The sequence below is a fragment of the Rhamphochromis longiceps genome, linkage group LG16, assembly GCF_057381845.1.
Source record: "Rhamphochromis longiceps isolate RC_006_pf linkage group LG16, R_longiceps_female_GT1.1, whole genome shotgun sequence".
NCBI lineage: Eukaryota > Metazoa > Chordata > Actinopteri > Cichliformes > Cichlidae > Rhamphochromis > Rhamphochromis longiceps.
The window spans coordinates 30,336,220-30,359,284 of record NC_140572.1 but is presented as its reverse complement, the minus strand read 5'-3'; the positions used below and the strand labels follow the sequence as shown (position 1 = coordinate 30,359,284).

The 23,065-nt window shown below is 41.2% G+C and overlaps 1 protein-coding gene across 26 annotated transcripts in view; it reads right to left on the bottom strand.

Annotated features, from left to right (window-relative positions):
- The window catches only part of clasp1a (cytoplasmic linker associated protein 1a), a 93,472-nt gene extending 70,900 nt beyond the window's left edge, over positions 1–22,572 (bottom strand). For all 26 annotated transcript variants that reach the window (XM_085385235.1, XM_085385236.1, XM_085385242.1 and 23 more), the window contains exons 1-2: positions 22,414–22,572; positions 18,750–19,425 (exon numbers count right to left, since the gene is read on the bottom strand). In XM_085385235.1, coding sequence (XP_085241361.1) covers positions 18,750–18,947 — 198 coding nt within the window. In that variant the 5' untranslated portion in view covers positions 18,948–19,425; positions 22,414–22,572. The remainder of the gene's footprint in view (positions 1–18,749; positions 19,426–22,413) is intronic.
- Positions 22,573–23,065: the final 493 nt, after the last annotated feature.

The following is a 23,065-nucleotide window of genomic DNA, read 5'->3' as shown; positions in this document are numbered from 1 at the left end:
GTTTCAGGTCTCACTGAATAAAATAGGATATTCTAGAGACTGTTTTCATTGAAGTCATAAAGGACCGTGAATTTTTTTCTACTCTTGGATCTGTATGATGTCACTGGGGAAAAGCCCCACCCACATGAATAATCATTTTGAACTATGCAAAGTTCAAAAATCATGCAAAGCTGCTCTAGAGGACTCCAAGAATAAAAAATATTTAGATGGAAATGAGGACAATAGGTCGCCTGCATATTATTCCACACATGCAGACTGGGAGTGTCCCAGTTCAACCACAGGCTCATACAGGCGGGGCCAGACTCATCTAAACAATTTCCAACATGCACCAGATACAGTAACAGAGTGGGAGTGATTAACTGTGATGCTATGCCACCATTTGGAGTTTGTGGTGATTAGCCAGCAGTGACTCAGCAGCACTCAGCAGAGCTCAGGACTCCGGGCAGGGTGGCAACTGGATGATGGAGCTGTGCAGTAAACTCTTATTACAGCCGAGAGCCAACAGCACTTGTAATACAGAGCACATTTAAAGACGCACAGACACAACGCTCTTTCACGGTTCACTTCCTCCTGAGATGGCGCTTCATACTCGAATTGCTGCAGTGAAAACACTGAAATGGGAGCATCCTCCTCCGGACATACTGCCACTGACACTAATACATGCTTCGCTCAAGTTCAAACATGCTTTATGCTTTACGTGAAAGAGTGGAGCCACTAATTACAGGGAAAAATAACAACAGAAACAGCAGTAATAGTGTTTGGCCTCCAAAGAAGTGTCAGAGCTTTTTGTTACAAATGATCACGTCTGTTTAAATCTCCTTAAATCATGATCAGCAAATTTATGTAATAGACACTGAGAACAGAAATCTGTGTCCTTTATTTCTTTAATGGGGTTATAAGGCCAAAATGCCTGAACCTTATTTAAGTATAATAGCAATCAAATGAAAATTGAAAACAGTTTTATCATTTGTAAATGCTAAAAATCAGCCGCAGACAAAACTCAAGGTTATAGATTAGACACATTAAAGTAAAAATAAAACAGCAACTTCTTTGCAAATAGGAAAAACATTGGTTTGCCAGTGATTGCACTGAATTGTCTTGCATTTGGTGAACAACTGCAAGTAGTTTTAGTGAAAAACTGGTTGTCCAGAGGGTTTGATTGCACATGTTGCTAGGTGGGAGGCAACCTGTCGCCAAACAATTGTTGCTCGATTTGCACTGCAAACGCTCTCTGCTAGATTGGTGAAGCTTTGCAAATAAGAATCATCTAATTTATTTGCACCAAAGAATGCAACTCACATGCAATGCTGTCTCTTACATTGTGAGATCTGTCTCTGACAGCTGGTTATGTCCTGCATAGATTCCTTTATAAAAGCAAGGTTGAGCACCTGTGTCCTTGTTTTTGAAGCCAACATTTCACAGACTGCAAATTCACTGCTAACGTTAGGTTAAATAATTTTGATGGTGTTGTTACAATAAATGTTTACTGAATGCTGCAGCCCCTGAAGGCTCCACAACACTGTTCATTATAACATAATTCCTCCACTAATGACTGGCTCTATTCATCCATACATAGAAAACAGATCTCGAGATTTTAATAACCAACTTTGAAGGAAAAAGGGCAATAAAAACAACATCCAAAATACAGCAGGAAGTAAATTGAAAGAAGGATGGGACTAAACACACACAGATAAGGCACATATTTTATCTCTTAGAATTAGAATTTATAAGCTAACCTTAATTAAATAAAATAAAAAAATAAAATCCTTTAATTTCACTCACTAAAACTGGAGCTTAGCCTTCTTGGACCGTCTGTTAGTACAAAGTTACTCCATTGCAAGTTTTTCTAGTTTTAAAGTGTTTGGACAATGGAGTGTTTGAAAATTTCACACAATCTACTTGTGCTATACTCTTTTAAACGTGTTTAATACACACATAGTCAAATACCAAAACAGACGTCAAACACGAGTAGAGACAGAGCGGAGTTTTGCCTAAGCACACCAGACTCCAAAAAAGAAACCCAGTTTGACACACACCTCAGCCAATCACGGCTCTCCAATCGGCTGCATGTGATATCAGGAATAAACAAACAGTGGAGCTGCAGCTCGGCGCTGTTTCTCAGAAGAAAGAGAGGAGCGAGCTGGAGGCCAAACAGAAGAAAACTCATCAGGTGGAAAATGAGCTGACGTCCTGGCACACGGCGTTAATCAGCATCAAAACGTTTCTAGCTCATTTACTGCGCTAGTTTTAACGACACTTGATGGAAGGCTGTGTGAAAAGGAGCTCAATTTCCTCCTTGAAGGGCTGGAATACGAGCAGACAGACACACTAACTTGGTTGGGTGTGGGCGGAGATATTTTTCCTGCTAACTCCAACTTGTTTAGAGACGAGATCAATTTCGATTCTTGGACTCCACAAGAGTAGCTTTGCATAATTCGCAGTTCACAATAATCCTTCTTTATCTGATACTTGGCCTCAGTCTATCCTATGTAGCAAGTGGGTGGATGAGAGATGACCACAAAAAGGGTGATCCCCTCTCTATGACCCCTATGACATATGAGTTAGGAAACAGCAGATATATATGACAGAAAATAAAAGAAATGCTTTAATATGAAACTGCTAATTTCACATTTACATAATAGCTGAATAAATCTACAAACTGGATAAATAACAGATTAGTTTTGGTTGCACTTTGCTGTGTATTCTGGGCCTGAAATGAAATATTTAAACCTCTAACACAAAGTTAGTGTCATCCATAAAATGCTGTGACACCTGCCAGGCAGGACAGAGGAGGACATCACTCTACCAGCAGAGGCAGCGAACTGTCAGGACGAACAAACTCAAAGAGCTGACTCAGTGTGTCGCCGTGGGGCTGCAGGCACACAACAACACGGGGCTGCAGTTTGGACTGATCAAAGTTAAATTACAACCACAAAGGCCCACTGTGGAAACAGAGGGACAACAGGCCAACAGCATCTGCACACATCTGTCTACATTTAATACAATCATCAGATGGAACTACATTAAAGTTTATTAATTGGAGCTCTTGCACTGGAACTGAAAGTTTGGATCGGCACATCCATAAATTAAACACAACATTTTTTTTTTTTTTAATCTTCAAAAAGTGTAATTGTTTTCGTTCTCCAGTGTTATGGTGCTTATTCGCAGGCTGCAGTTACTTATTCATAATGATTTTATTTCTTTTGTGTGCTCTACTAAAGACATAGATATTAAATATTTTACCTTATGAATCCACTTTATTGTATGTATTTTATTTAGCTTTTTACTTTCTCAGCTCATTTAACGTGTAGTTGTAGTTTTGAATTTTACCTTAATGAGTTACACATTTATTCTACTTTACTGAAGATATTTTCTTAGAAGTTTTGGCTGCTGTAACATAGAAATTTACCAATATTGGTGATAAACACAATCAATACTTATATCTTCAGGTCATTATTCATAGAGTCTTAAAGAACAGTGTTTAGCAACATTATGAACAAGCAGTCTTATTATGGATGGTGAGAGCATTCACCTGAGCACTCATATGAACATCATGGATTCTGTTACATGAATATAAAGAAGATGCACAACAGTGAAATCCAACAGAGCAGATGTGTGTTGTTCATATTAATCATTCAGCACAAGCCAAATCACCTTCACAGCAGTGCAGTACTTTTATATTAATGTAAATGCAGATTATATCCATGGCAGTACTATGACATTGACTTTAACAGGACTGCCAAGCCCCAAATATAGCTCCATGTATTATTGAACCGCATTCAGAGACAAGGAGAGCAGAGAAATGTTACTAATGAATAATTCAGTTAAACTGATTATGTGTATTCCACTTTATTGTTCTCTCAGAGTGCGACATTTCTTCTTCTGGAGCCAAAGCAGCTGATGATGGTGCTGCTTCTCCATGTTAGTCCATCGACAGGTAGATCACTGTGCAGGAAATTTAAGAAAAATAAGAAACAATGTTTGCTGTAAGCGAGTGTATTTGGTACATGCAGGTTTCCAGGGAATTACCCGAGGCAACAAATGCTAATCTGAGTGATCCACTCACCTGAAGGTGAACTCGACTGCTTCAATCTTCACGTGACCTAGCATGGTATATCTCTACATTTCTGCTGCTCTCTGGACTGAGGCCAGCCGAAGGTAGGTACAAAGAAGGGCACTATAGGTAAAATACCATCAAAAACTTAAAAAAAAACAAAAAAACAGTGGCTGCATTAAAAGTTTGGTTGGAAAAAAAATGTTCCCAAAAATTTGAGAAAAAAGTTTTAACTTAGAATTCAGACTACGAGCAAACAACACCTTTAGCGACTAGCTTAACAGTAGCACATAGACGACATCATAAAGCGGGACCAGATCTATACAGACATCTCAAATCCTGCCAGAAGGTGGCGTCTGCCACTGCCTGGGCTGTGTATAACCCCTCAAAATAACCCTCCTCATCCGTTTCCTGATGTCTGACAGCATCGAGCAAGATTATTACAAGCACCCCTATGGTCCTCACATCACAACAGTATGGTCCAAACAGTTAAACACTAGAGAAAGTAGGAAAAGATCCACAGTGAAAATTTGATGACCTACGTTGTTTAATCACTGAGGGAAAAATTTCAGTGACATTAAAAGTCTGTTATTAAGCTGACCTGCTCTGCAATCCTGTAAAATGTGTGCAACGTCATCATAACACAGAAAAACAGGGTGGCAAGCTGACATAACTTGACCATACAATGACTTTATTTAAGATTTGATGCATCATTTCATTAAAAGCATTTCTCTGGCTTTCCTCTCCCTCAGCTGTAGAGGTTTTTCTGGGTTTTCTGTCCATATCACAGCATGACGAAGCACATTAGTCTGTGGCTTCCTTCCTAGGCTAGGCTGACTCAGCAGAACAAATGGCCTAACTGATAACCAGATACAGATGTTGGACAGAGTCGAGCAGATCGAAGGAAGCAAACACTGTTAAAACTAGGCCGTTGAAAGCAGCACAGCAGCCGAAACTTTGTATTTACATGTAGCACAAATTACTGCTTTTACATCAGTTCAACAAATATCTGGATTCTTTCCAAGTACCACAGATGCTCTCAGTGTTTCAGTACCCCTCTTCACCTTCCCAACATTAACAGTGAGTTACATTAGCGTAGAAGTTAACCTCGAAATTGAGTTAACTAATCAATCAACCTTTGTGGACACAGGCCCTCACCTACGGTTTCGTGGGTTCAGTTAGGAAAAATTGTCAAAAAAAGGAGTTCCGTGATAGAGTTCAGCGTTTTATGACTCTAAATGAGCCTCTGGTGGGGATAAGTTTACACTGAAGCACATTTTATTAGCATATACTAAAGGCAATGAGGCGGTGTTCGTTAATTTATTCAGACTTTTTTATGCTGGTTCCAAAAATGTTTCAGTGCATGAAGAACTCAGAAACACCCTCTGAAAATGCTGCTGGGCAATCAGACGCTGCGTTGAGACGACTCAGGACTGTACAGCAGATCTGTGCTGCTCAAGTTTTCTTTAAGGTGATGCTTTGCCTGATGAACTTTCAAACTCACAGATCAAGCTCTGGTATGTTGTTCCACTTCCAAATACTTCAGCCCAGTCTAGCAGGTAATACACAGATCAAAGAGCTGACTTTCACCTTACTGAAGGGCGTCTCCTCTGACTGACTGCTGCACTGATCATGATGCAAGTCCTGAAGCAGAGGCTGAGATATTTTCTGCCACGTGCTGCACTGCAACACTAGAGTCACAACGTTACAATGGACAGCAAACTGCAGGCACAACATCACAGTCCACACCCGCTGGCCGCTTTATGAAATAACATGTGAAGGTGGAGCGTGGGAGGAGGCAGCCTTAAGGGCCTGAATGTTGCTACTCAAGCCACAGTTGACCACAGTTCAGGTTCAGAGCTGTAGTCAGATAATAAGCCTTTTCCTCTAGTACCTACTTGGCTCAACTTGGTTTTTGTTTTTTTCCATTTCAATTAAGTACCACTTGGGCACATGGAGTCGTTATAGCAACACAGCCAAACACAGCCAAAATCATTTGCATGCGACGCAAATGTCACAACAAAGGAGGACTTGAGACGATGGTATACCTGCTGCTGTGTATGGCTATTTGTCAGACTCGTGGCCACTGTGCTGTCTTTTGTGTAGCCAGTTTCCCCATTGCTGGCTTTCAAAAATGGCAGGCACTTTCATGACTCATCGAGTGATGAGTGACACCAGTTGGTGGCTCAGATCACCTCAGATCGTTTGGAACAGCTGCAAAGTAGGTACTAGAAAAAGGTAACTGGTACCTGGTAGAAAACGAGTTGAGGCGTGCTGTGCCGAGTAGGGCTGCCACGATTAGTCGACTAGTCACGATTACATCGACTATCAAAATCGTCGATGACTAATTTAATAGTCGACGCATCGTTTGAAGCTTTGTAAGATCCCAAAAGACGCAGGAATAAGTACTAGGATTTAAGAGTGTAATAACGGACTGAAACAGAAGATGGCAGCACTGCATGTACAAGGATGCCAAACCCCGAAGAAGAAGACTGTGTCCCAGAATTCATAGCGCAGCCCTGCTCAGTTTCCAGCAATGGCAGCAGCTAGTTAGTTTTAATGTTACTCTTATTATTCTTTCTGGATCACAAAATAAACGTTTAACATATTTTCAGGCAGGAATGTAGCTGTGTAAACTTCAAATAGCTGCTCAGTTTATCAAGACACCACATATTTTCAAAAGCGCTCCGACGTTGTCGGAGACGTCTGTTACCCACTAGCTCGATAGCTAGGTTCAAGGCTCACTAGACCCGGTGAAAACACCGGACTCCTGGCAAATCGTTTTCAAACCCACCGCCGTCTTTCGCTACTCAGGTTAAACATGATATATAAGTCACTTAGATAACTTAAAAATGTTATTGTTTGGCTTTTTTTCAGTATTTTATTTGTTTCTGAGTAAATCGGTTTGGCTGAGATTAAAGTTATAGTTTTTACACAGCTGAATAAATGTCAAGCAGACAACTGATTACCAGAAGTGTGAGATGCTCGAGAATATACTCCGGTGTCCCGTTATATTTTAGATAGAAAGGTTTTTATTAAACTTCACCGAAACAATCTAAACTATCATTTTGTCTTTATTTTTACTTAGCACATACCTTAAACACTTAAAGCTGTAAGCTAATGATAGTTATATAAGACCAGATGCATGCTGGTGCAATAAGCTGTACGTTTTACGTTCATGATCTGATTAGTCGACTAATCGCAAAAATAATCAGTGACTAGTCGACTATCAAAATAATCGTTTGTGGCAGCCCTAGTGCCGAGCTGACCCGAGTAGGTACTAGTGGAAAAGAGCTGCATTCAGCTGCTACCCGAGTTTGTGTTTAAGGTAGCGGTTCTCAAACTTCTTCTGTTAGTCCCATTTCAGAAACTCTAAAACAGTTCCTACCCCACAATCCAATTAGGGCTGCTGCTATTGATTATTTTAGCAATCAAGAACTAAGATTGATTGATTGATTAATTCTTAGTAAAATACAAAAATAGTTCTGACAGCATTATAACTCTAGGACAGGGTAGATTTGGCGCGCTGTTACGTGAATGTGTTTTTGTTGGGAGGAAGACCAAAGAGCTAAACTGGCTTCCACTGAAAATGATTTGAAATCTTCCCATTTGTTTATGAAGCCACATAAACAAATGGGAACATATTTCTTATTCATTTCTTCTTTGAATCTCTGTCAGACATGTTTTTTCTCTCCGGCTTCTACTATAAATCTGCTTCACGTGTACGTTTGAAAATATACAAAGATCATTAAAAACCAGACTGTAAGTCAGACGTATGAAACCAGGTTTATTCCAGTTTCAGGAACATAAAGAATCACTTTGAATATGTCAGTGTTTCAGCTGAAACAAACTCATTGACGTTCAGCTGATCAGTGCCTGAAGGGTAGCTTATGAGGAACAAACATAGAGAAGGCCTCTTTTCTTACAGCTTTAACACACTCCAACTTCCTCCTAGGCAGGAGGACGACGTGGTTAAGGTGGCTGGCTCAGTGAGTGCTTTATCTGCACGGCCTCAGGTGTGACTGCGCACTCAGCGCGGTGCCACCTGATAATTGTTGGAAGACAAAGTAAGATGGCTGCATTACTGCAAGGCTCTCATCAACCTTTAAGTGGTTTACTTCCTCGCTTTATGTAATTTTGCTGAGCCTTCTTTCTCTCAGATGTCACCATCAGATAGGGCTGCACGATTTTGCATAAAATGAGAATCATGATTTTTTGGCTTAGAATTGAGATCACGATTCTCTTTTCCAATATAAATATTTATTGCACTTATTTACTGCACATCAACTTCGTAACAGTTGAGACTGAACATAAAAACAATAACTAAACATAAAAACAACAAATGTCTCAAATTTTGTGGTTTCCGCAAAATGTTGTACTGCTTGAAATGCCGTCTCCACCGTTGCTCGACACTGCGTGTATAGAGCAGGTAGTGCAACAATAGAAAAATAGTTGCGGGACGACACTGTGTAGCGTTTGTCTAGGGTGTTGATCGTTTTCCTGAATCCCTCGTTTTGCACAGTGTTGATGGGAGCCATATCTTTGGTCAGGTGATAAGTGATAGCCTCCGTAATTTCTTTGTGCCTGCAGAAGTTCGACGTGTATAGGGAAGCGCTGTATAAGGTTCCCGTTATTGATGTTTGGGTGGTTGACCGGGACGGATTTTCTCCTGTCACTTTCTCGTCATCCCTGACGTGTTCTCCGTTGTTTTTTTCCCTGCTAATTTTAGCATCACACGGCACAGCTTCTGTATCACGTGGTATAAGGCTCCGCCCTTGTCATTTGTTGAGCAGGAAGAGTGAGCGCTTGTTTTCATGCAGATTACGTCCCGGATCAAAATGCGGTACAATCGTCGTCGTCTTTTGTTTTGTTTTTTTAAATCGTTGTCATTTGGAAATGAAATCGCACATAAGTATGAATCGAGATCGCGATTTTCTAACAATTAATCGTGCAGCCCTACCATCAGACTCTTTGTTGACCTACACTGGTTTGATTAGCCAATGAACAAACTACCCAGCACACATTTAGTTTCATTTTTTAAAGATTATTTTATTGTTCTCTTAACTTTTTTAGCAATACATTGTGCAAGTTTTTGTAGTCACTGTTGGTACTGAGCAGTAATGTCAGTAACTGGGTTTAAACCTCTGGGAGAATAAAGGCTCAACTAGTAGCCATGGTTGATGGCTTTTTTTTTTTTAGTTGGGTGGTGGAAGAACCGGAGTAATAGTGGGAACAAAAAGAGTCCTGATGTCAAAGAAGTTTAAAATAGTTAAAGAAAGCTGAGAGTGATGGAAATGACCAGCAACCCCCGAGGTCATAAAATGAAGCTGTAGGTGCAGTTCCTCTAATGTCCTCATGAGGCTCAAGCTTCTGCTGAATCAGTTCCATAGACTTCCATGTTAAAATATCTGAAAACAGCAAAAGTGAACATGTTTACAGCCTGATATGAAAAACTTTTTGGGTTTCAGCTAATTTTTTCCCCAGCTAAAATTAGTGAGAGCGATGTGTTCCCAGTACTGCAAATACTCGGGTGTGCTTTAGGCGAGGCAGCCGCCTGGATGTCGTTTACATCTAAAGCCACACGGTTTCTTTACTCAGGAGACCGACTGATCTGAATTAATCTGTTGAACAGTGTTTGCTTCTATCAGGTTAGAAAAGCTCAGAAATGCAGAGCGTATGTGAAAACAGCTTCAGCAAACTTTAGGTCATACAAAGCACCTTTTTAAACTACTCACAGCAATTAGAGCTGCCACGATTAGTCGACTAGTCACGATTACATTGACCATCAAAATCGTCGACGATTAATTTAATAGTCAACGAGTCAGTTGAGGCTTTGTAAGATCCTGAAAAGAGTGTAATAACGGAGTGAAACAGAAGATGGCAGCAATGCATCTACAAGGATGCCAGCTGCTATTAAACGCCAAAGAAGAAGAAGCAGTCTCCAGCTGTGTCCAAATTCATGGGCCTTCGGAGGCCGCACTTGTAGGCTGATTACGTTACAGCGACGCGGCGAAGGCTGTCCAAATTCGTAGACTGCTCTAAATACGGCCGACAAACATGATCTAGTAGTCACTTAGATAAATTAAAAAATTTCTTGTTTGGCTTTTTTCAGTATTTTATTTGTTCCAGAGTAAATCAGTTTGGCTGAGATTAAGTTATAGTTTTCAACTGGCTGAATAAATGTCAAACAGAAAACTGATTAAACAGAAGTGTGAGATGGTAGAATTTACTCCAATGTCTTGTTGTATTTTAGATAGCAAGGAGCAGACGGCTGAGTTTATTAAACTCCACTGAGACAATCTGCAAATTTCATTAAAAGTTTAATAAACTATCATCTTGTCTTTATTTTTAGTTAGCTTACAGCTTGAAGAAAGGTATGTGCTAATGATAGTTATATAAGAGGAGATGCATGCTGGTGCAATAAGATGTATGTTTTACGTTCAATGGATGCATGATCTGATTAGTCGACTAATCACAAAAATAATGAAATGAAGGACTAGTCGACTATCAAAATAATTGTTTGTGGCAGTCCTAACAACAATACAACTGAGCAACTTAAACACACTGGCAGGGACGAACTCTGACGGATGAATCCTCAGGCTGCTGTGCTGCTGATAAGACTCTGTGTATGTTATAATGACAAAGGCAAACCAAACCAGGCTGAGCTGACTCAGTAGTCTCTTCTATGTCTATCTGCCAGACTGTCGTGCTCATCAACTGCCAACTAATTGTTTACTGGACAAAATTTCAAATTCAATTTACATCGGGGAGGATTCAGCAAGACAGCAGCAGGGTGAAATCAGACTGTCTTTCACAAACTGGGGGATTGAATCACACATGGAAATGTTGGCTTATGTGAGAGAAAAAGGGGGAAAAAAATCCTCAAGCTGAGCAGATTAAAGAAGAGAGCAGATTACGTCTGGGCTACAGAGGGTTCCCCCCCACAGGACAGAGTTTTACTGGCAGAGGGGTGGGAACCAGGAGAAGGGCATTTACAGCTGCTGCTGGGGACGGTACAGTGGTGAACAAAAGGAACGTCTCCAACACTGCGATTCGTTTAGATAAGAGGGGAGGCGGGTTTCACAGGGCTAAAAACAGGACTGCAGACATGATAACTAAACTGATGAGTAACGAACACATGAAAAGGATGCTTAGTGCTTCAGAACATTAGGTCCATCCCTCCATCTACTAGCCTGACACCTGACCCCATTAGAATAAGCCTATTTATTCACAGTAGCTAATCTGTTTAACATTTAAGCATCATTAGAAAAATTCATGTCATCCATGACATTACAAAATTACCAAAACTTTTACAGAAAAAAAAGCCTCTATAATCTACTAAAGGACAGGAAGGTGGTAATTAAAACCGAGAGAAGCCGTCAGGGATCACTGACTGTTTTTAGCGGCTTGTTGAGATTAAATAGAACAAGATACAAAGCATTAAAACATGTTAAAAACACAACAGCCTTATTAAATGCAGAGTACTTTGGGCCCGGAAGCAGGATTCATCACATCATCACTTAAAGACCGGATAGGCTCAGGATGTCGGAGAGGGGTTCAAACTGGTGCTCTAAGCACTTGTTGTCATTAACTTTGTTTTGTCCCTTCTGTAGTTTATGGAAAATATCTCATAAAAAAAAATAAAAAAAAAAATCATATGAAGATAAACTCTTTTTACTCAGAATTGTCCAAACAAAAACCTGGAGAGCTTCTAAGCCAAACTCCACACAGTCTGAAGGATTTGGGTTTATTAAGCGGATACCGCACTGGGTTCAGCTTTAATACCGTTGAATGGTAACCTTAATCCTGACGGCATTAATGGTGAATATTCCTGGTTTGGGTTATTAGGGTTCATCAAGGTAAAGGGACAATTATGTGGATTCTGTACATGGATTTATTAGAATCATTTTGTTATTCACAGTTACCCTGCTGATGTTTTTTGAGTTTAAATACCTGATTTCTTACTTTTTCAAACTGCGGTCCCTTTATTATTATTATTATTCTTTTTATTAATAAAAGCTGTGTTGTGTTGCCCGTCAGTCTTCTGTTCAGCGTTCCTGAGGACACGGTTTAAGTCTGGGATTAACGACAGAATTAGTCCTTTATGTGATGTTTGCTGCAGTGGTGGTGTGGCCGTAATTGGGTTAAGCCTCAAAATTTAAGACGGGTCAGCGTGACACTGTAACAGTACTTAATGGTGGTAAAGTCTGTTTACCACAGAGAAACATCAATGAAAATATGAAAAGGCTATTTCAGAAAGCTCTTATAAAGGAACACCTGCCCTTTGCTTTCACACTTAAGAAATGTAGAATTTTGTTTTGTTTTCCTTCATTTTTGTCTCTTTTTTGCGTTGCAGTTTCCCCCTCTGAGCTCTCTCTGCACACATCTTGACAAATTAAACTGAGATTAACATTTAACGAAGGATCCAAAGTTCTCCGCAGAGCTGAAACCGGTTCAGTCAGAAAGTTTTCCCGGAAAACACACTCAATAATCCTGGTCAGTTTTCCATAAAGAGATTTAGCCACGAATCCAAAAGTGCGTTGGTGTGTGTACAAAAAGTGAGTGAGTGAACTCTTTGCTGTCATTCAAACAGAAACACAAATAACGATGTCATAGAGATGTGTTATTGATCGAGTAAGTTCATGCACAGGAACGTAAGTGTTCACAGTATTTGGGAGGGATCTGATTTTTGGAGAAAAAGAACAGCAAAACAAATGCAAAAGAGTATTTGTTTTTAATCCAAATTATCTTGTTTTTTTCTGGAAGCCAAACGCATACCTGAAATTCTAGTTTATTTAATCACCCAGCCCAGCGCTCTCACAAAGTAATTATTAAAGAACTTTCTTCCTTGAACTTGTTCAAATGTTTCATTTGCCAAGTACTTTGTGACACAAGAAAAAGGTATTTTAAGAGGAACACTTCTTTGATTTAAATAATTTTTGTTCCTCGGAAAACACAAAGCTCCAAGTTTCTGTTTTAAATAACAATTAAATCCTTTCTTCTCATGACGCAGCAAATACAATACACGTCATGCATCAAATCATCTTCCCTGTCAGTGCTGCTTTGATCCTACCTCCATTATTCGATCACGAGGAAGTAAAATGCATTTGCTTTGACTCTGTTTAAACAACACAACAACAATAACAACCAAAGAGAAGAGAATGTGTCCTCTTGAAACCACAGATCAGGTTTTCCTGTGATCCTGTGGCTTTTACTCATGATGTCAGCTGAACACAGGCAGTGTCCCGATCACTTAGCAGCTAATGTGGAAACTATTTAGTTAGAGAAAGAGAGAGGGGTAGAAGGGGGAGAGGGTGATGGATTCATTTGCCATAAATGGAGGTTTGGTGGGGATGCCTCTGATACCAGGCAGCTGTTTCAAGAAAGAGCTTTACAGTCTTTTATAGTCGTCTTAACTAAATGTCAGCTTTCACTCACTTGGTGTGCTTTTATTCTGCGCTTATCTTTTGTTTAGACAGTAAACATGAGATACGGGTTAGCTGTGAGGTCAAGGTCAGGGGAAAACACTCCGTGTGGAGGGGCAGGATATTAGTCGGGAATATAACAGAGATTTCTAATCAATTCCCAGAATGTGTTGTGGAATTAAACAAGATCCGCTCCCTGATGATACTGAAGCTGATCCACAAAAGGTCATTTAGAGTTAAATTGTTATTTCTTGCAAAATTACAAAGTAGATAAGAATATCTTTTATATGACTTCTGCAGGATTAACTGTCAGGATAAGATGCACGTTGAGGCTGAATCACATGACTCTGCATGTGATACAGCCTGATACAGTCCTTTGAACAGATTTTTACATTAACAACTTATCTCTCAAGTTTTGCAGTTTAGTTATAATTAATCTTAATTTTCAGACTGAATTTTGATCCTGAATTCTTATTATGGCTCATCATTATTTGGAAACACCTTAATTTGAAAAGCAAAAGTGTTGAAAGAGACTCTTCAGACAAACAGGTAAATCATCAGAAGACCAAAATGCATTACTGGAAACACAAAGGAAGTGCTGAATTTTCAGCTTGCGTGATCATCAACATTATGATTAAAGGTCTAGCTGGGCCAAAGCTGGTTTTCCCTGGTTTCAAAATGCCTTAATTCCAATATACTGCACACATTTAGCAAAAAGTAACTTAAGGCTAGGGATCCCGATCGGCTCGATGCATGCTCAGAATCATCAGGCAATCGAATAAATTCTTCTTTAAAAGTTTCCTGTATTTGCACAAAACACAAGATTTTAAACAGCTTTTTTGGTCCTGCAAGTTTCACTTTTTCCATCATCTTTGCTGCAGCTGAATTCTCCCAGAGATTTATAGTTCAGTGTCTCTCTCTGTCTGTGCTAAAGTCACCAACAGCATACAGCACGAGGCGGCTCAACAAATATTCTTAGAGCAAAATTAAACTGTTTCTAAAGCAACTCTGCTCTGTTTTTCAAACCAAACAAAAGACTCGAACAAGTTCACAGACAGAGGACTAGTGTGCGCTCCTTATCCTAATCTCACGGGGGGACTTTCAGCCTGTACAGTATTTATCATATCTTATCTGACAGCCTATCCAGTATATTCTTGTTGGATATAACAGACTGTGATGTGCAGGATGCATGAACATCAGGCCTTTCTGACTCTTTGAGTGACTTTGTGATTCATGCACTTGCAATTTCAAACAAGAACAGTCATGCTGGCAGATGACAGACACCTTCTGAAGAAAATATCCTACTTGTGTGCGTGTGTGTCTTTTCTTTGTGTCCGGGTGTGCCAGGTCAACAGGATCCTTCCAGCTGTGGTTTCAGCTGCTGAATCATCTCAACAGAAGCGTGGAGGCAGAGATATGACATCACAAGGAGGCCTGTCCTCATGCTCCGGATAGATTTATGCTTAATGTGGTGGCTGTGTCACAGTCACCTGAAGATTCAGACTAATCCTCAGAGTTCCCCTGTGATCAATCAGCACGTCAGTTTATTTCTTTCACATTTACGGTGTGTTTGTTTTCGTTTCCACTGCCTTGTGCGATAAAGGAAGTGCACCTGGCTCTTAAAAAAACAAAAACAAAGCAAAACAAAACAAAAACAATATCAAAAACAAAAATACAAACAAAAACCATGATTTTTGGAAAACTTCAAGCAGCTATCATGCTTCAAAGATATTTTTTCAGGGGACTGCAATCATTTTTGAATAGAATTCCGATGAAAACCAAATTAGTAAATTATAATAAAAAAAGAGGCAAATTAATGTCATTTATGAATTCAAGTCCACCGCCTGTCTAGGTTGTGCATTAGGATGAATTTTCTGCACTTTTACTGTTGATGGATTTTGTGCCACAAGCAGAAACATAAAACTGTGGGGAAAACAAACCATAAATAAGGATGGGATTTGCGCTACAGCCTCCACCCACCATTCCTTTTTCACACTTCCTGCTTCAAGGAGACGAGCTGGTGTCCTGTTTGTAACCGTCCATCATGCCTCCGTTCCTGTGCCTCGCTCTCCGTTCTGCCATGCAGAGGTGGGAGTGGGACTGACGCTGACGGCAGTGACGGTTTCTGGGTTGATGAGGCTCGAAGTCATCGCTCCGACAGCCTGGTGTCACCTGTGATGCTGCTCAACCGTGCAGGAGACACTTTTGCAGGATCAGCTCTTGTGCAGCTTTGTCTTACAGGCCGGCAGTGAGGCACCAATGACATTTTTTACGTTTTTCTCATTTTTGCCATTTCTCAAGTTTGTGTAAGTACAAAAAATAAGCAGAAAATTTACTTTGTTCCTTTTCCCCAAAGTAAATTCCCTTGTGGTTTAGATGATCCACGGATACAGCCATTTATGTTGTGTCTGCACCATCACATGGCTCCCCTGCCTCCCCTGCTCTGGGGTTTCAGTCAGCTTAGCTTTAAGTGTTGGTGAAATGTGTCTAAGCTTGTGTTTTGTCAGTTTCTGAGAGCAGGATCTGCCTTTATGTCCTCGTATAGAAGCTCCTATTAGTTCTTCCTCAGCATAAAGCAAACACAGGTGGGTGTTTTGTGGTGAAGATGCTTCAGGCTTTCAGCCTTTAGTTGAAACTAAATCACAGTTTTACAAAGACACAAACAAATGCATAGAAACGAGACTGGACAGAAAAGTCGTCGGCTTTTGTTTGTGTCTGAAGTGAAAACCCACCAGCTGACATCATCAAAGACGGGACAGGCGATTAGCAGAGAGGATGTAGCTGAATGACACTTCACTTTGAAGTTAATATACAGCTTCTATTCCCCTGCAGGGGATATGATGTATCAGCAGTTAACGTGGCTGATTAACACAAGAAAACCATTTCCCTCTGCTAAATGTGAGGCAGCTACCTGAACTGTGTGCAGTTAAATTGGAAGTCAACAACTAAATGTTATCCATAATACACTTCTCAGGCAAAGTTATGTGCCTCCTGAGGAGTTTCACAGTGTTTACTGCAGAATTAGATTCTGAATGTGGCCACAGCACATCTACTCTATATGCTTTGTGACAATAAATAACAGAGCTCCGCCTCCCTCAAACAGACTCCATCTCCTCCATGTTGCTCTGCAGCTGGTAGTCCTGGTTCTCCACCTGCTGCAGTCTCTGGATAGAGTTATCCTCCAGCTAACAGAGGATTTCCAGAATAGAACTAGCACCACCATCACCAGCTGCAGCCCAACATGGACCAAAAGTCAGTGTGAGACACTCAATCAGGGCTGTGCAATTAACCAGCTTTTAACTTCAGTTATAATTTTGGGTGTCTGTAATTATTAAAACAAGATAATTGAGATAAAAACCATTACTGTGCTGACTTTTGGTTTTGCGAGTCTTATTTTGCCCTTCAGCACATCTTTCAATAAAAGCAACTTGAACCAAGTGCAAATAATAGTAAAATGTTAATGACAAAATGAAAACAAATCACACAATACATGTGCAGCTTGCTCAAGTACAGAGTATGCAATGAGAAACACTGAAATTGGACCCATGACAGGACAAAAAAATGTAGTTTGGCAGCAGCCTCCTCATATCTGCCCCTCCATCTGAGCTACAACCAGCGAATTAAACACTCCTAACCCCAAACTGCAAACTCTTTCTCTCAGGCATGCACCAGACATCTCCCAGCACAACCATCGCAGTGCCAGATGTGGTCATTTGAAGCACACAAAAACCACCATCAGGCTCCGCTGGACCAATGAGACTGCAGAAAAAGCAATACAAGTGAAGTCCTTCCCCATCCTCGCAGAGCTGCAGTATGTAGGGCATCGAGGGCAGGCTTGGCTTTGTTCAGGCACATATCTCTGACATTTTCAGGCCTGCAGAGAGCCAAAGCAGCATATCGCAACGTGAAACCCGAGCTTTGGTAAACAATGTCTTCTTACAGCCACGGCAGAGAAAAGCAATCAGTGTTTGGGCACGGAATGAGCTGCTGATGGAATCGCTTTTCAGGTCAGATAAAACTGTGCCCTGGATTGAACTCCCAGAATAAAGTCCAATCAATCAGAGAAGAATGCCATCCAACTACAGGGCAAGGGAAACAATAATGCTAGTCTGAGGAACAGTTTGCCTTGCAGCGCTGCAGTGATGAATACTGAAAATTCCTGCTCAAACAAACTACAAAAGCTCATTCTATGAGTTCACAATAACAAGGAAGTGCACCTCCTACACAAAAGGAATAGTTTTGATTGGAATCTGTTATTCATGGAAGGTAAACTGTTATCATTCGGCCCTACATGACTCAGCTTTTACATAAAACCATAAAGTTGCTTCATCTCAAACATGAGCAGCTTTGATTGTGAGCTATGGCAGACATTTCCTAATAAAAACACCTTGAGCACGCTGTTAAACACAACAGGCTCTAGGAGGAGCGTTTGAGTGGGTGGAAAATGGGCTGTTAATTGTGGGGAAAAAAGCTCTTTTGCAGAGAAACATGAGTGCTGTGATAAACGTCTGTCTGCAGGCACGTTCACAGGTCCTCACACTTTTCACTTTAATCCCACAGACTGCTTATTAAAGAGGGATGTAGCTTCTGCTAAACCAAATCTTCTCTCTTTCTAATGACCAGCAGGGGGTGAAAATGAAGATAAAATTCTTATTGTATTGAAATATATGAGAAAACTTCTCATCTTCAGCACACCTGATCTCTGAGCTCAGTAAACACTTGGCTGGAGAGATCATGGTCTCTCTTCTTGGTTTCATGACTTACTGAATAAAACATGGAGCTCATTTTTAGAATTTCTGCTCCTATTTAAAGTGAAATAAACAACAAAGATGAGAATGATTTAGAGGAATTAAAAACAAATATATTACCCTATATTCTGGTTGGACTTTTAAGTGTGAAAAGGTCTTGAAACAAAAAACGAATGGGAATTAATTCATTCCATCCATCTATCCACACTCTTCACAGATTTTCCATCTTGGGCTAAAAAAGAAAAAAGGAAGACCTCTTGCACTTATATCCACACCTACAGCCAACTGAGAATCTCCCATTATCTACACATAAGTATCTTCAGACAGAAGCAGGAAACCCAGCAAGAAAATCTACAGACATGCATGAAGAACAAGCAGACAGGCTTCTTGCTAGGGCCGTAACACTAACCACTACTACACCAATAAACCACGCCACCTGTGAGGAATTACAAAGCTACTTGATCCTCTGAGGGGTGTCTGGAAGACACATCAGACACATCCTGAAACATCAGTCTAGTTTACCTTGAAGTTGCTGGAGTTGACCCAGGAGCTGGCGATGCCATCGACCATCTTGTCCAGCGCTGTCTGGTCCTGCTCCAAGTCATGGGACTTTTCCTTGTCCAGAATGTAATCAATGATCTCCTGGCCAACCTGCAGCCTTCGGCCCATGTCCTTCTGCAGGACCAGGGCCAGACAGTTTTCCATGCTAGGCTCCATCATTCTGCTGTCTGGTAAACACGCCCTCTGGCTTCCTCAGTCTGCCCGGCTGTTTGATTGACTGATCGCTAGCAATCCTCCACTGCTCAGAGCAGTGGGAGTGACAGCTGGACAAAAGGAGTTCCACTTGGTGGGTATGACCTGAAAAGTGAGGACAAAAGGAGGAGGCCACAGTACAGTCTGCTTGTGTTTGGTCCCTCGGGACAGGCCGCCTTTCTGTGCCAAGTGCTAGCCTGCTAGCAAGCTAATGGCTGTGCCCCCGGGATAGATGGAGTAGGGTTTGGGGAATGGCAGCAATGCAGCATGTGTGTGTCTGCACAGCAGCTGGGGGAAGTTTACTCCTCCCTCTTCTTCTCTTAGAGGAGTCGGAGCCAAACCACAGCAGCAGGCTGGAAAAGGCGCTTCTGGCAGCAGATGGAGATGGATGGAGAGTGCTAGCTTAGAGCTCCATGACCTGTCCCCAAAACTGAACGGGGCTGCCCTGCAAGAGCAAGGAAACACAGAACGAAGGAAGGTTATTTCAGGCCATTATTGATCACATATTTATTTACATATTTGTCCAACAACAAAAAAAGAAACATCTCCCACTTCAAAAAAACAAAACACTGTAAGCACACAATGTTTAGCTTTTCCAAAATAAGACCAGATTATTAAGATAATGACCTTCCCCTTGTAGCTTGCTGCCTCTAACAGCCAGTGGATGGATTCCCACGTGAAGGATCATATCTTGGGGCTTAGCTGGTTTCAAAGTAACAGTTCCGGCTTCATGCAGCCAGCAGTATTTCTCTGCCATGAATATACTCCTAACTTGGCTTTACAGGGACATTTATTTTGTTGTCACCCTCCATTTTATGCTATGCCTCAAAGGCCGGGTGGTAACAACCAAATACTTCCCAGTGAATGCCAAACAGTATTTTTACTTCAAATGCCCATCCTCTGTAGTGTTTTTAATCCTCCATACACGCGTGGAGGTAAAAAAATAAAGCAATAATGCTTTTAACATATTTATTCATAAATTGATATATATATATATATATATATATATATATATATATATATATATATATATATATATTATTTTGAATCAGTCACCTGCGTGTACCTTACACTAATCTGCTCTCAACCACACATCTGCCCCCATCATTAAAACACAAACACAGGAGCTACACTCCCAATCGGCTCTATCACACCACTCCTCCTCTTTATAAACCTTGAAGGAATTCCTGCATTGAAAATTTAACCTGCATGTCCTCAAGAATAGAGATACGAGCCAGACTCGCTGGACTATGACCGTCACGGTGCCGTAAATATGTTGAGTACTTTCTGTTTATTGGACCAGCGGTAAACAGTGTGGGGACACAGAGCAGGTTATCTGCCTGTTTCACAGCTTTTAAAGTGAAGATAAAATAGCTAAAACAAATGACAGGATGAGACAATCAGGCTGTGTGTAAGCATATGTATGTGTGTGTGCAGCTCAGCACTACCAGCTAAAATTGGCCTGTCAGTTTGAGTCCATGGTCTGTTTTTTCCACAAAGCATGGATTAAAAAAAAAGATACTGGAACGCCATCATTTCCAAACTCTCACCTCTGCCTGTGTGCTGCAGGCAGTTACAGATGATCAGTTGACCTGAGGGTCATCCCGGCCTGCTGTGAGCACTCAATTTGACCACACTGGGAAGTGATAAGCTGACACAAAAGCCCCTCTTTTCCTGCAGGTTAGCGACCTCACTGCCAGCGAAGGACACCGTTACTCATCGCTCTGGTCACATGGCTATATGACATTTGACCCTGCTGATTTACAACCAGTTTTCCTTCCTGCATTCGAGTACTGAAACGTGTAGGTTAGCATGGCTGTCATCTGCTCACTTTCATCCTTGTCTATTTACAACGTTATGTCACACACACACACACACACACACACACACACACACACACACACACACACACACACACACACACACAGGTGAGCTGCAGATTTTGACAGGTGGCACTGTAACATCTCAGAGCCAAATAATGAAAGTGAGCTGTGGTATTAAAACGTAAATAATGTGTTAAATCAATTTGCCAACTACTGCAGCAGACTAGTTTTAAGAAGCAGACAGCAGTGTGATGAGCGTGCCTCAAGCACAAGTATAAATGAGGAGCTGCATCGGCATCACAGTTCAGCTGAGCGATGACCAACACGTTAGCCATAACCGAGGCCTGAGAGACAAAGGCAGCTGCAGACAGTCACTCTACAGGTTCATCTAAAGAAAGTGGCTCTCAGCTTCATCTTAGCTCGAGCAGAACTAAACAGCAAGTGAGTTTGAGCTTTCAGGGAAGGGCCGAAATGCACCGCTGTAAAAGAAAAAGGTACGCTTGAGTTACAACACAAGAAAAAACAAGAGCCTCAGAGTGAAAATGAAAGCAAAAAAATATTTTTCCTTATTATTTGTTTTTATAAGTGAGATTAAAATCTAACTCATCATCGTTATGTCAAGTTTTTAAATTAGAACATATCTAGTGCTGCTCAAAACAATGGGCAGTGAGAAGAAAACACCTAGTTTTACTTGGTGATTGTAAGACCCCCAGCTCACACTTTTTGGGGGAATTTCCTCCACTGAACTATCAGTAAACAGATCAAACATCCAGGTTACCAATGTTCGTTACTGTTCCTGGATATCACAGAGATCCCGCTGAAGGAATCAGAAGGAATCATACTGATGAAAAAATTTGATTTTGACACTTGAAGGAGGTACAAATGTTTATTCTGAGTATCTCCTGTACCTATGAAATTATGGGGGCTCAGAAATGCTGGAAAAATAATTAAAAGCCTTTTAATTTGGATAGATTTGTCACAGTATTAAGGTAGAATTATACAAATACACCAAATACACCAAAGTTATTTTTTATAAAAACTGCTGACAATGAGGGGGTCAGGTGGGGGCTGTTATTAATAATCCATCCATTCAATAGAACAAGCTCATTCGTCTGTCTTCGCACCTGTTTACTGTTTCAATGCTAACATGACTATTTACCACTTTTAACAGGCCACTCATTTCACTCTCACACACACACACTCTCACTCACTCACTCACTCACTCACTCACACACACACACACACACACACACACACACACACACACACACACACACAGCTTTGCTTTTGTGCAAACGTTAGCTGAGCCCCTGCTAGCCTTGCAGCCCTGACAGCTCCCAGCCAAAGCCCGCTCCCCCGCCCCTTCCCCGAGCCCGTGTTCCTCCGCCCCAGCTGACCGTGAACCTCTTTTTCCTTCTTCCCCCCCATAAAACAGCAGGCCGGCCTCGGTCTGAGAGCCAGACAGGGGTGTGTATAGGAATAAAAGCTGCAGCTAGCCCTCCTAGCAACCTTTCAATGAAACGTCAGTCCACAGCCGGGGCGGCACAAAGAAGAGAAAACCTGAGCAGGAGCCGAAACGGAGCAGCTTCATCACCCTTTCTTCTACTCACCATAACCTCCGCAGCTCGTCCTCACAGCCAGCCCGTGTCTCCCCGGGTAAATATCCTCACTTCGGCCTTAAATCTCTCCTGTGTCCGCCTCTCTTTCTCTCACTCTCTCCACCCGGAATGCTGCCTGCAGGACAAGAATGGGATCGTCGTGCGCAGGCGCAGTAGATGCAGGGATGATGTTGGCACTTGGAAGTCTGTCGCATGGCAATGCTGAAAAAAACAAAAATCCCCGACGGTGTGCAACACATAACACAACCTCTGGCGACATCTGGTGGACACACGGTGGCTTCACAAACGCGCATGTGTGTTTGTTTCTTTATTTGCGTAGATTTTCATACTTCAGGATTTTATGTTTGTTTAATTCCTTTAACTCCAATTTCCACTCAAACAAAACTTTTGGTTCTGTAAGAATTGTCTCCTGTAAGAGTAATAAAAACATCTCTTTACCTCTGCAGCAATTATCATGATTAATAATATTATTCAGTTCTCTAAAATATACAAATCTTCAATGAAAAGAAAATATCTACATGTTGATTCTCTTAAACTTGACTTTTAGATTTCTCAGGGTTGTGGGAGGGTTGGATTTGGAGCCTATCCCAGGTAACATAGGGCGAGAGGTGGGGTACACCCTGGACAGGTCACCAGTCTGTCA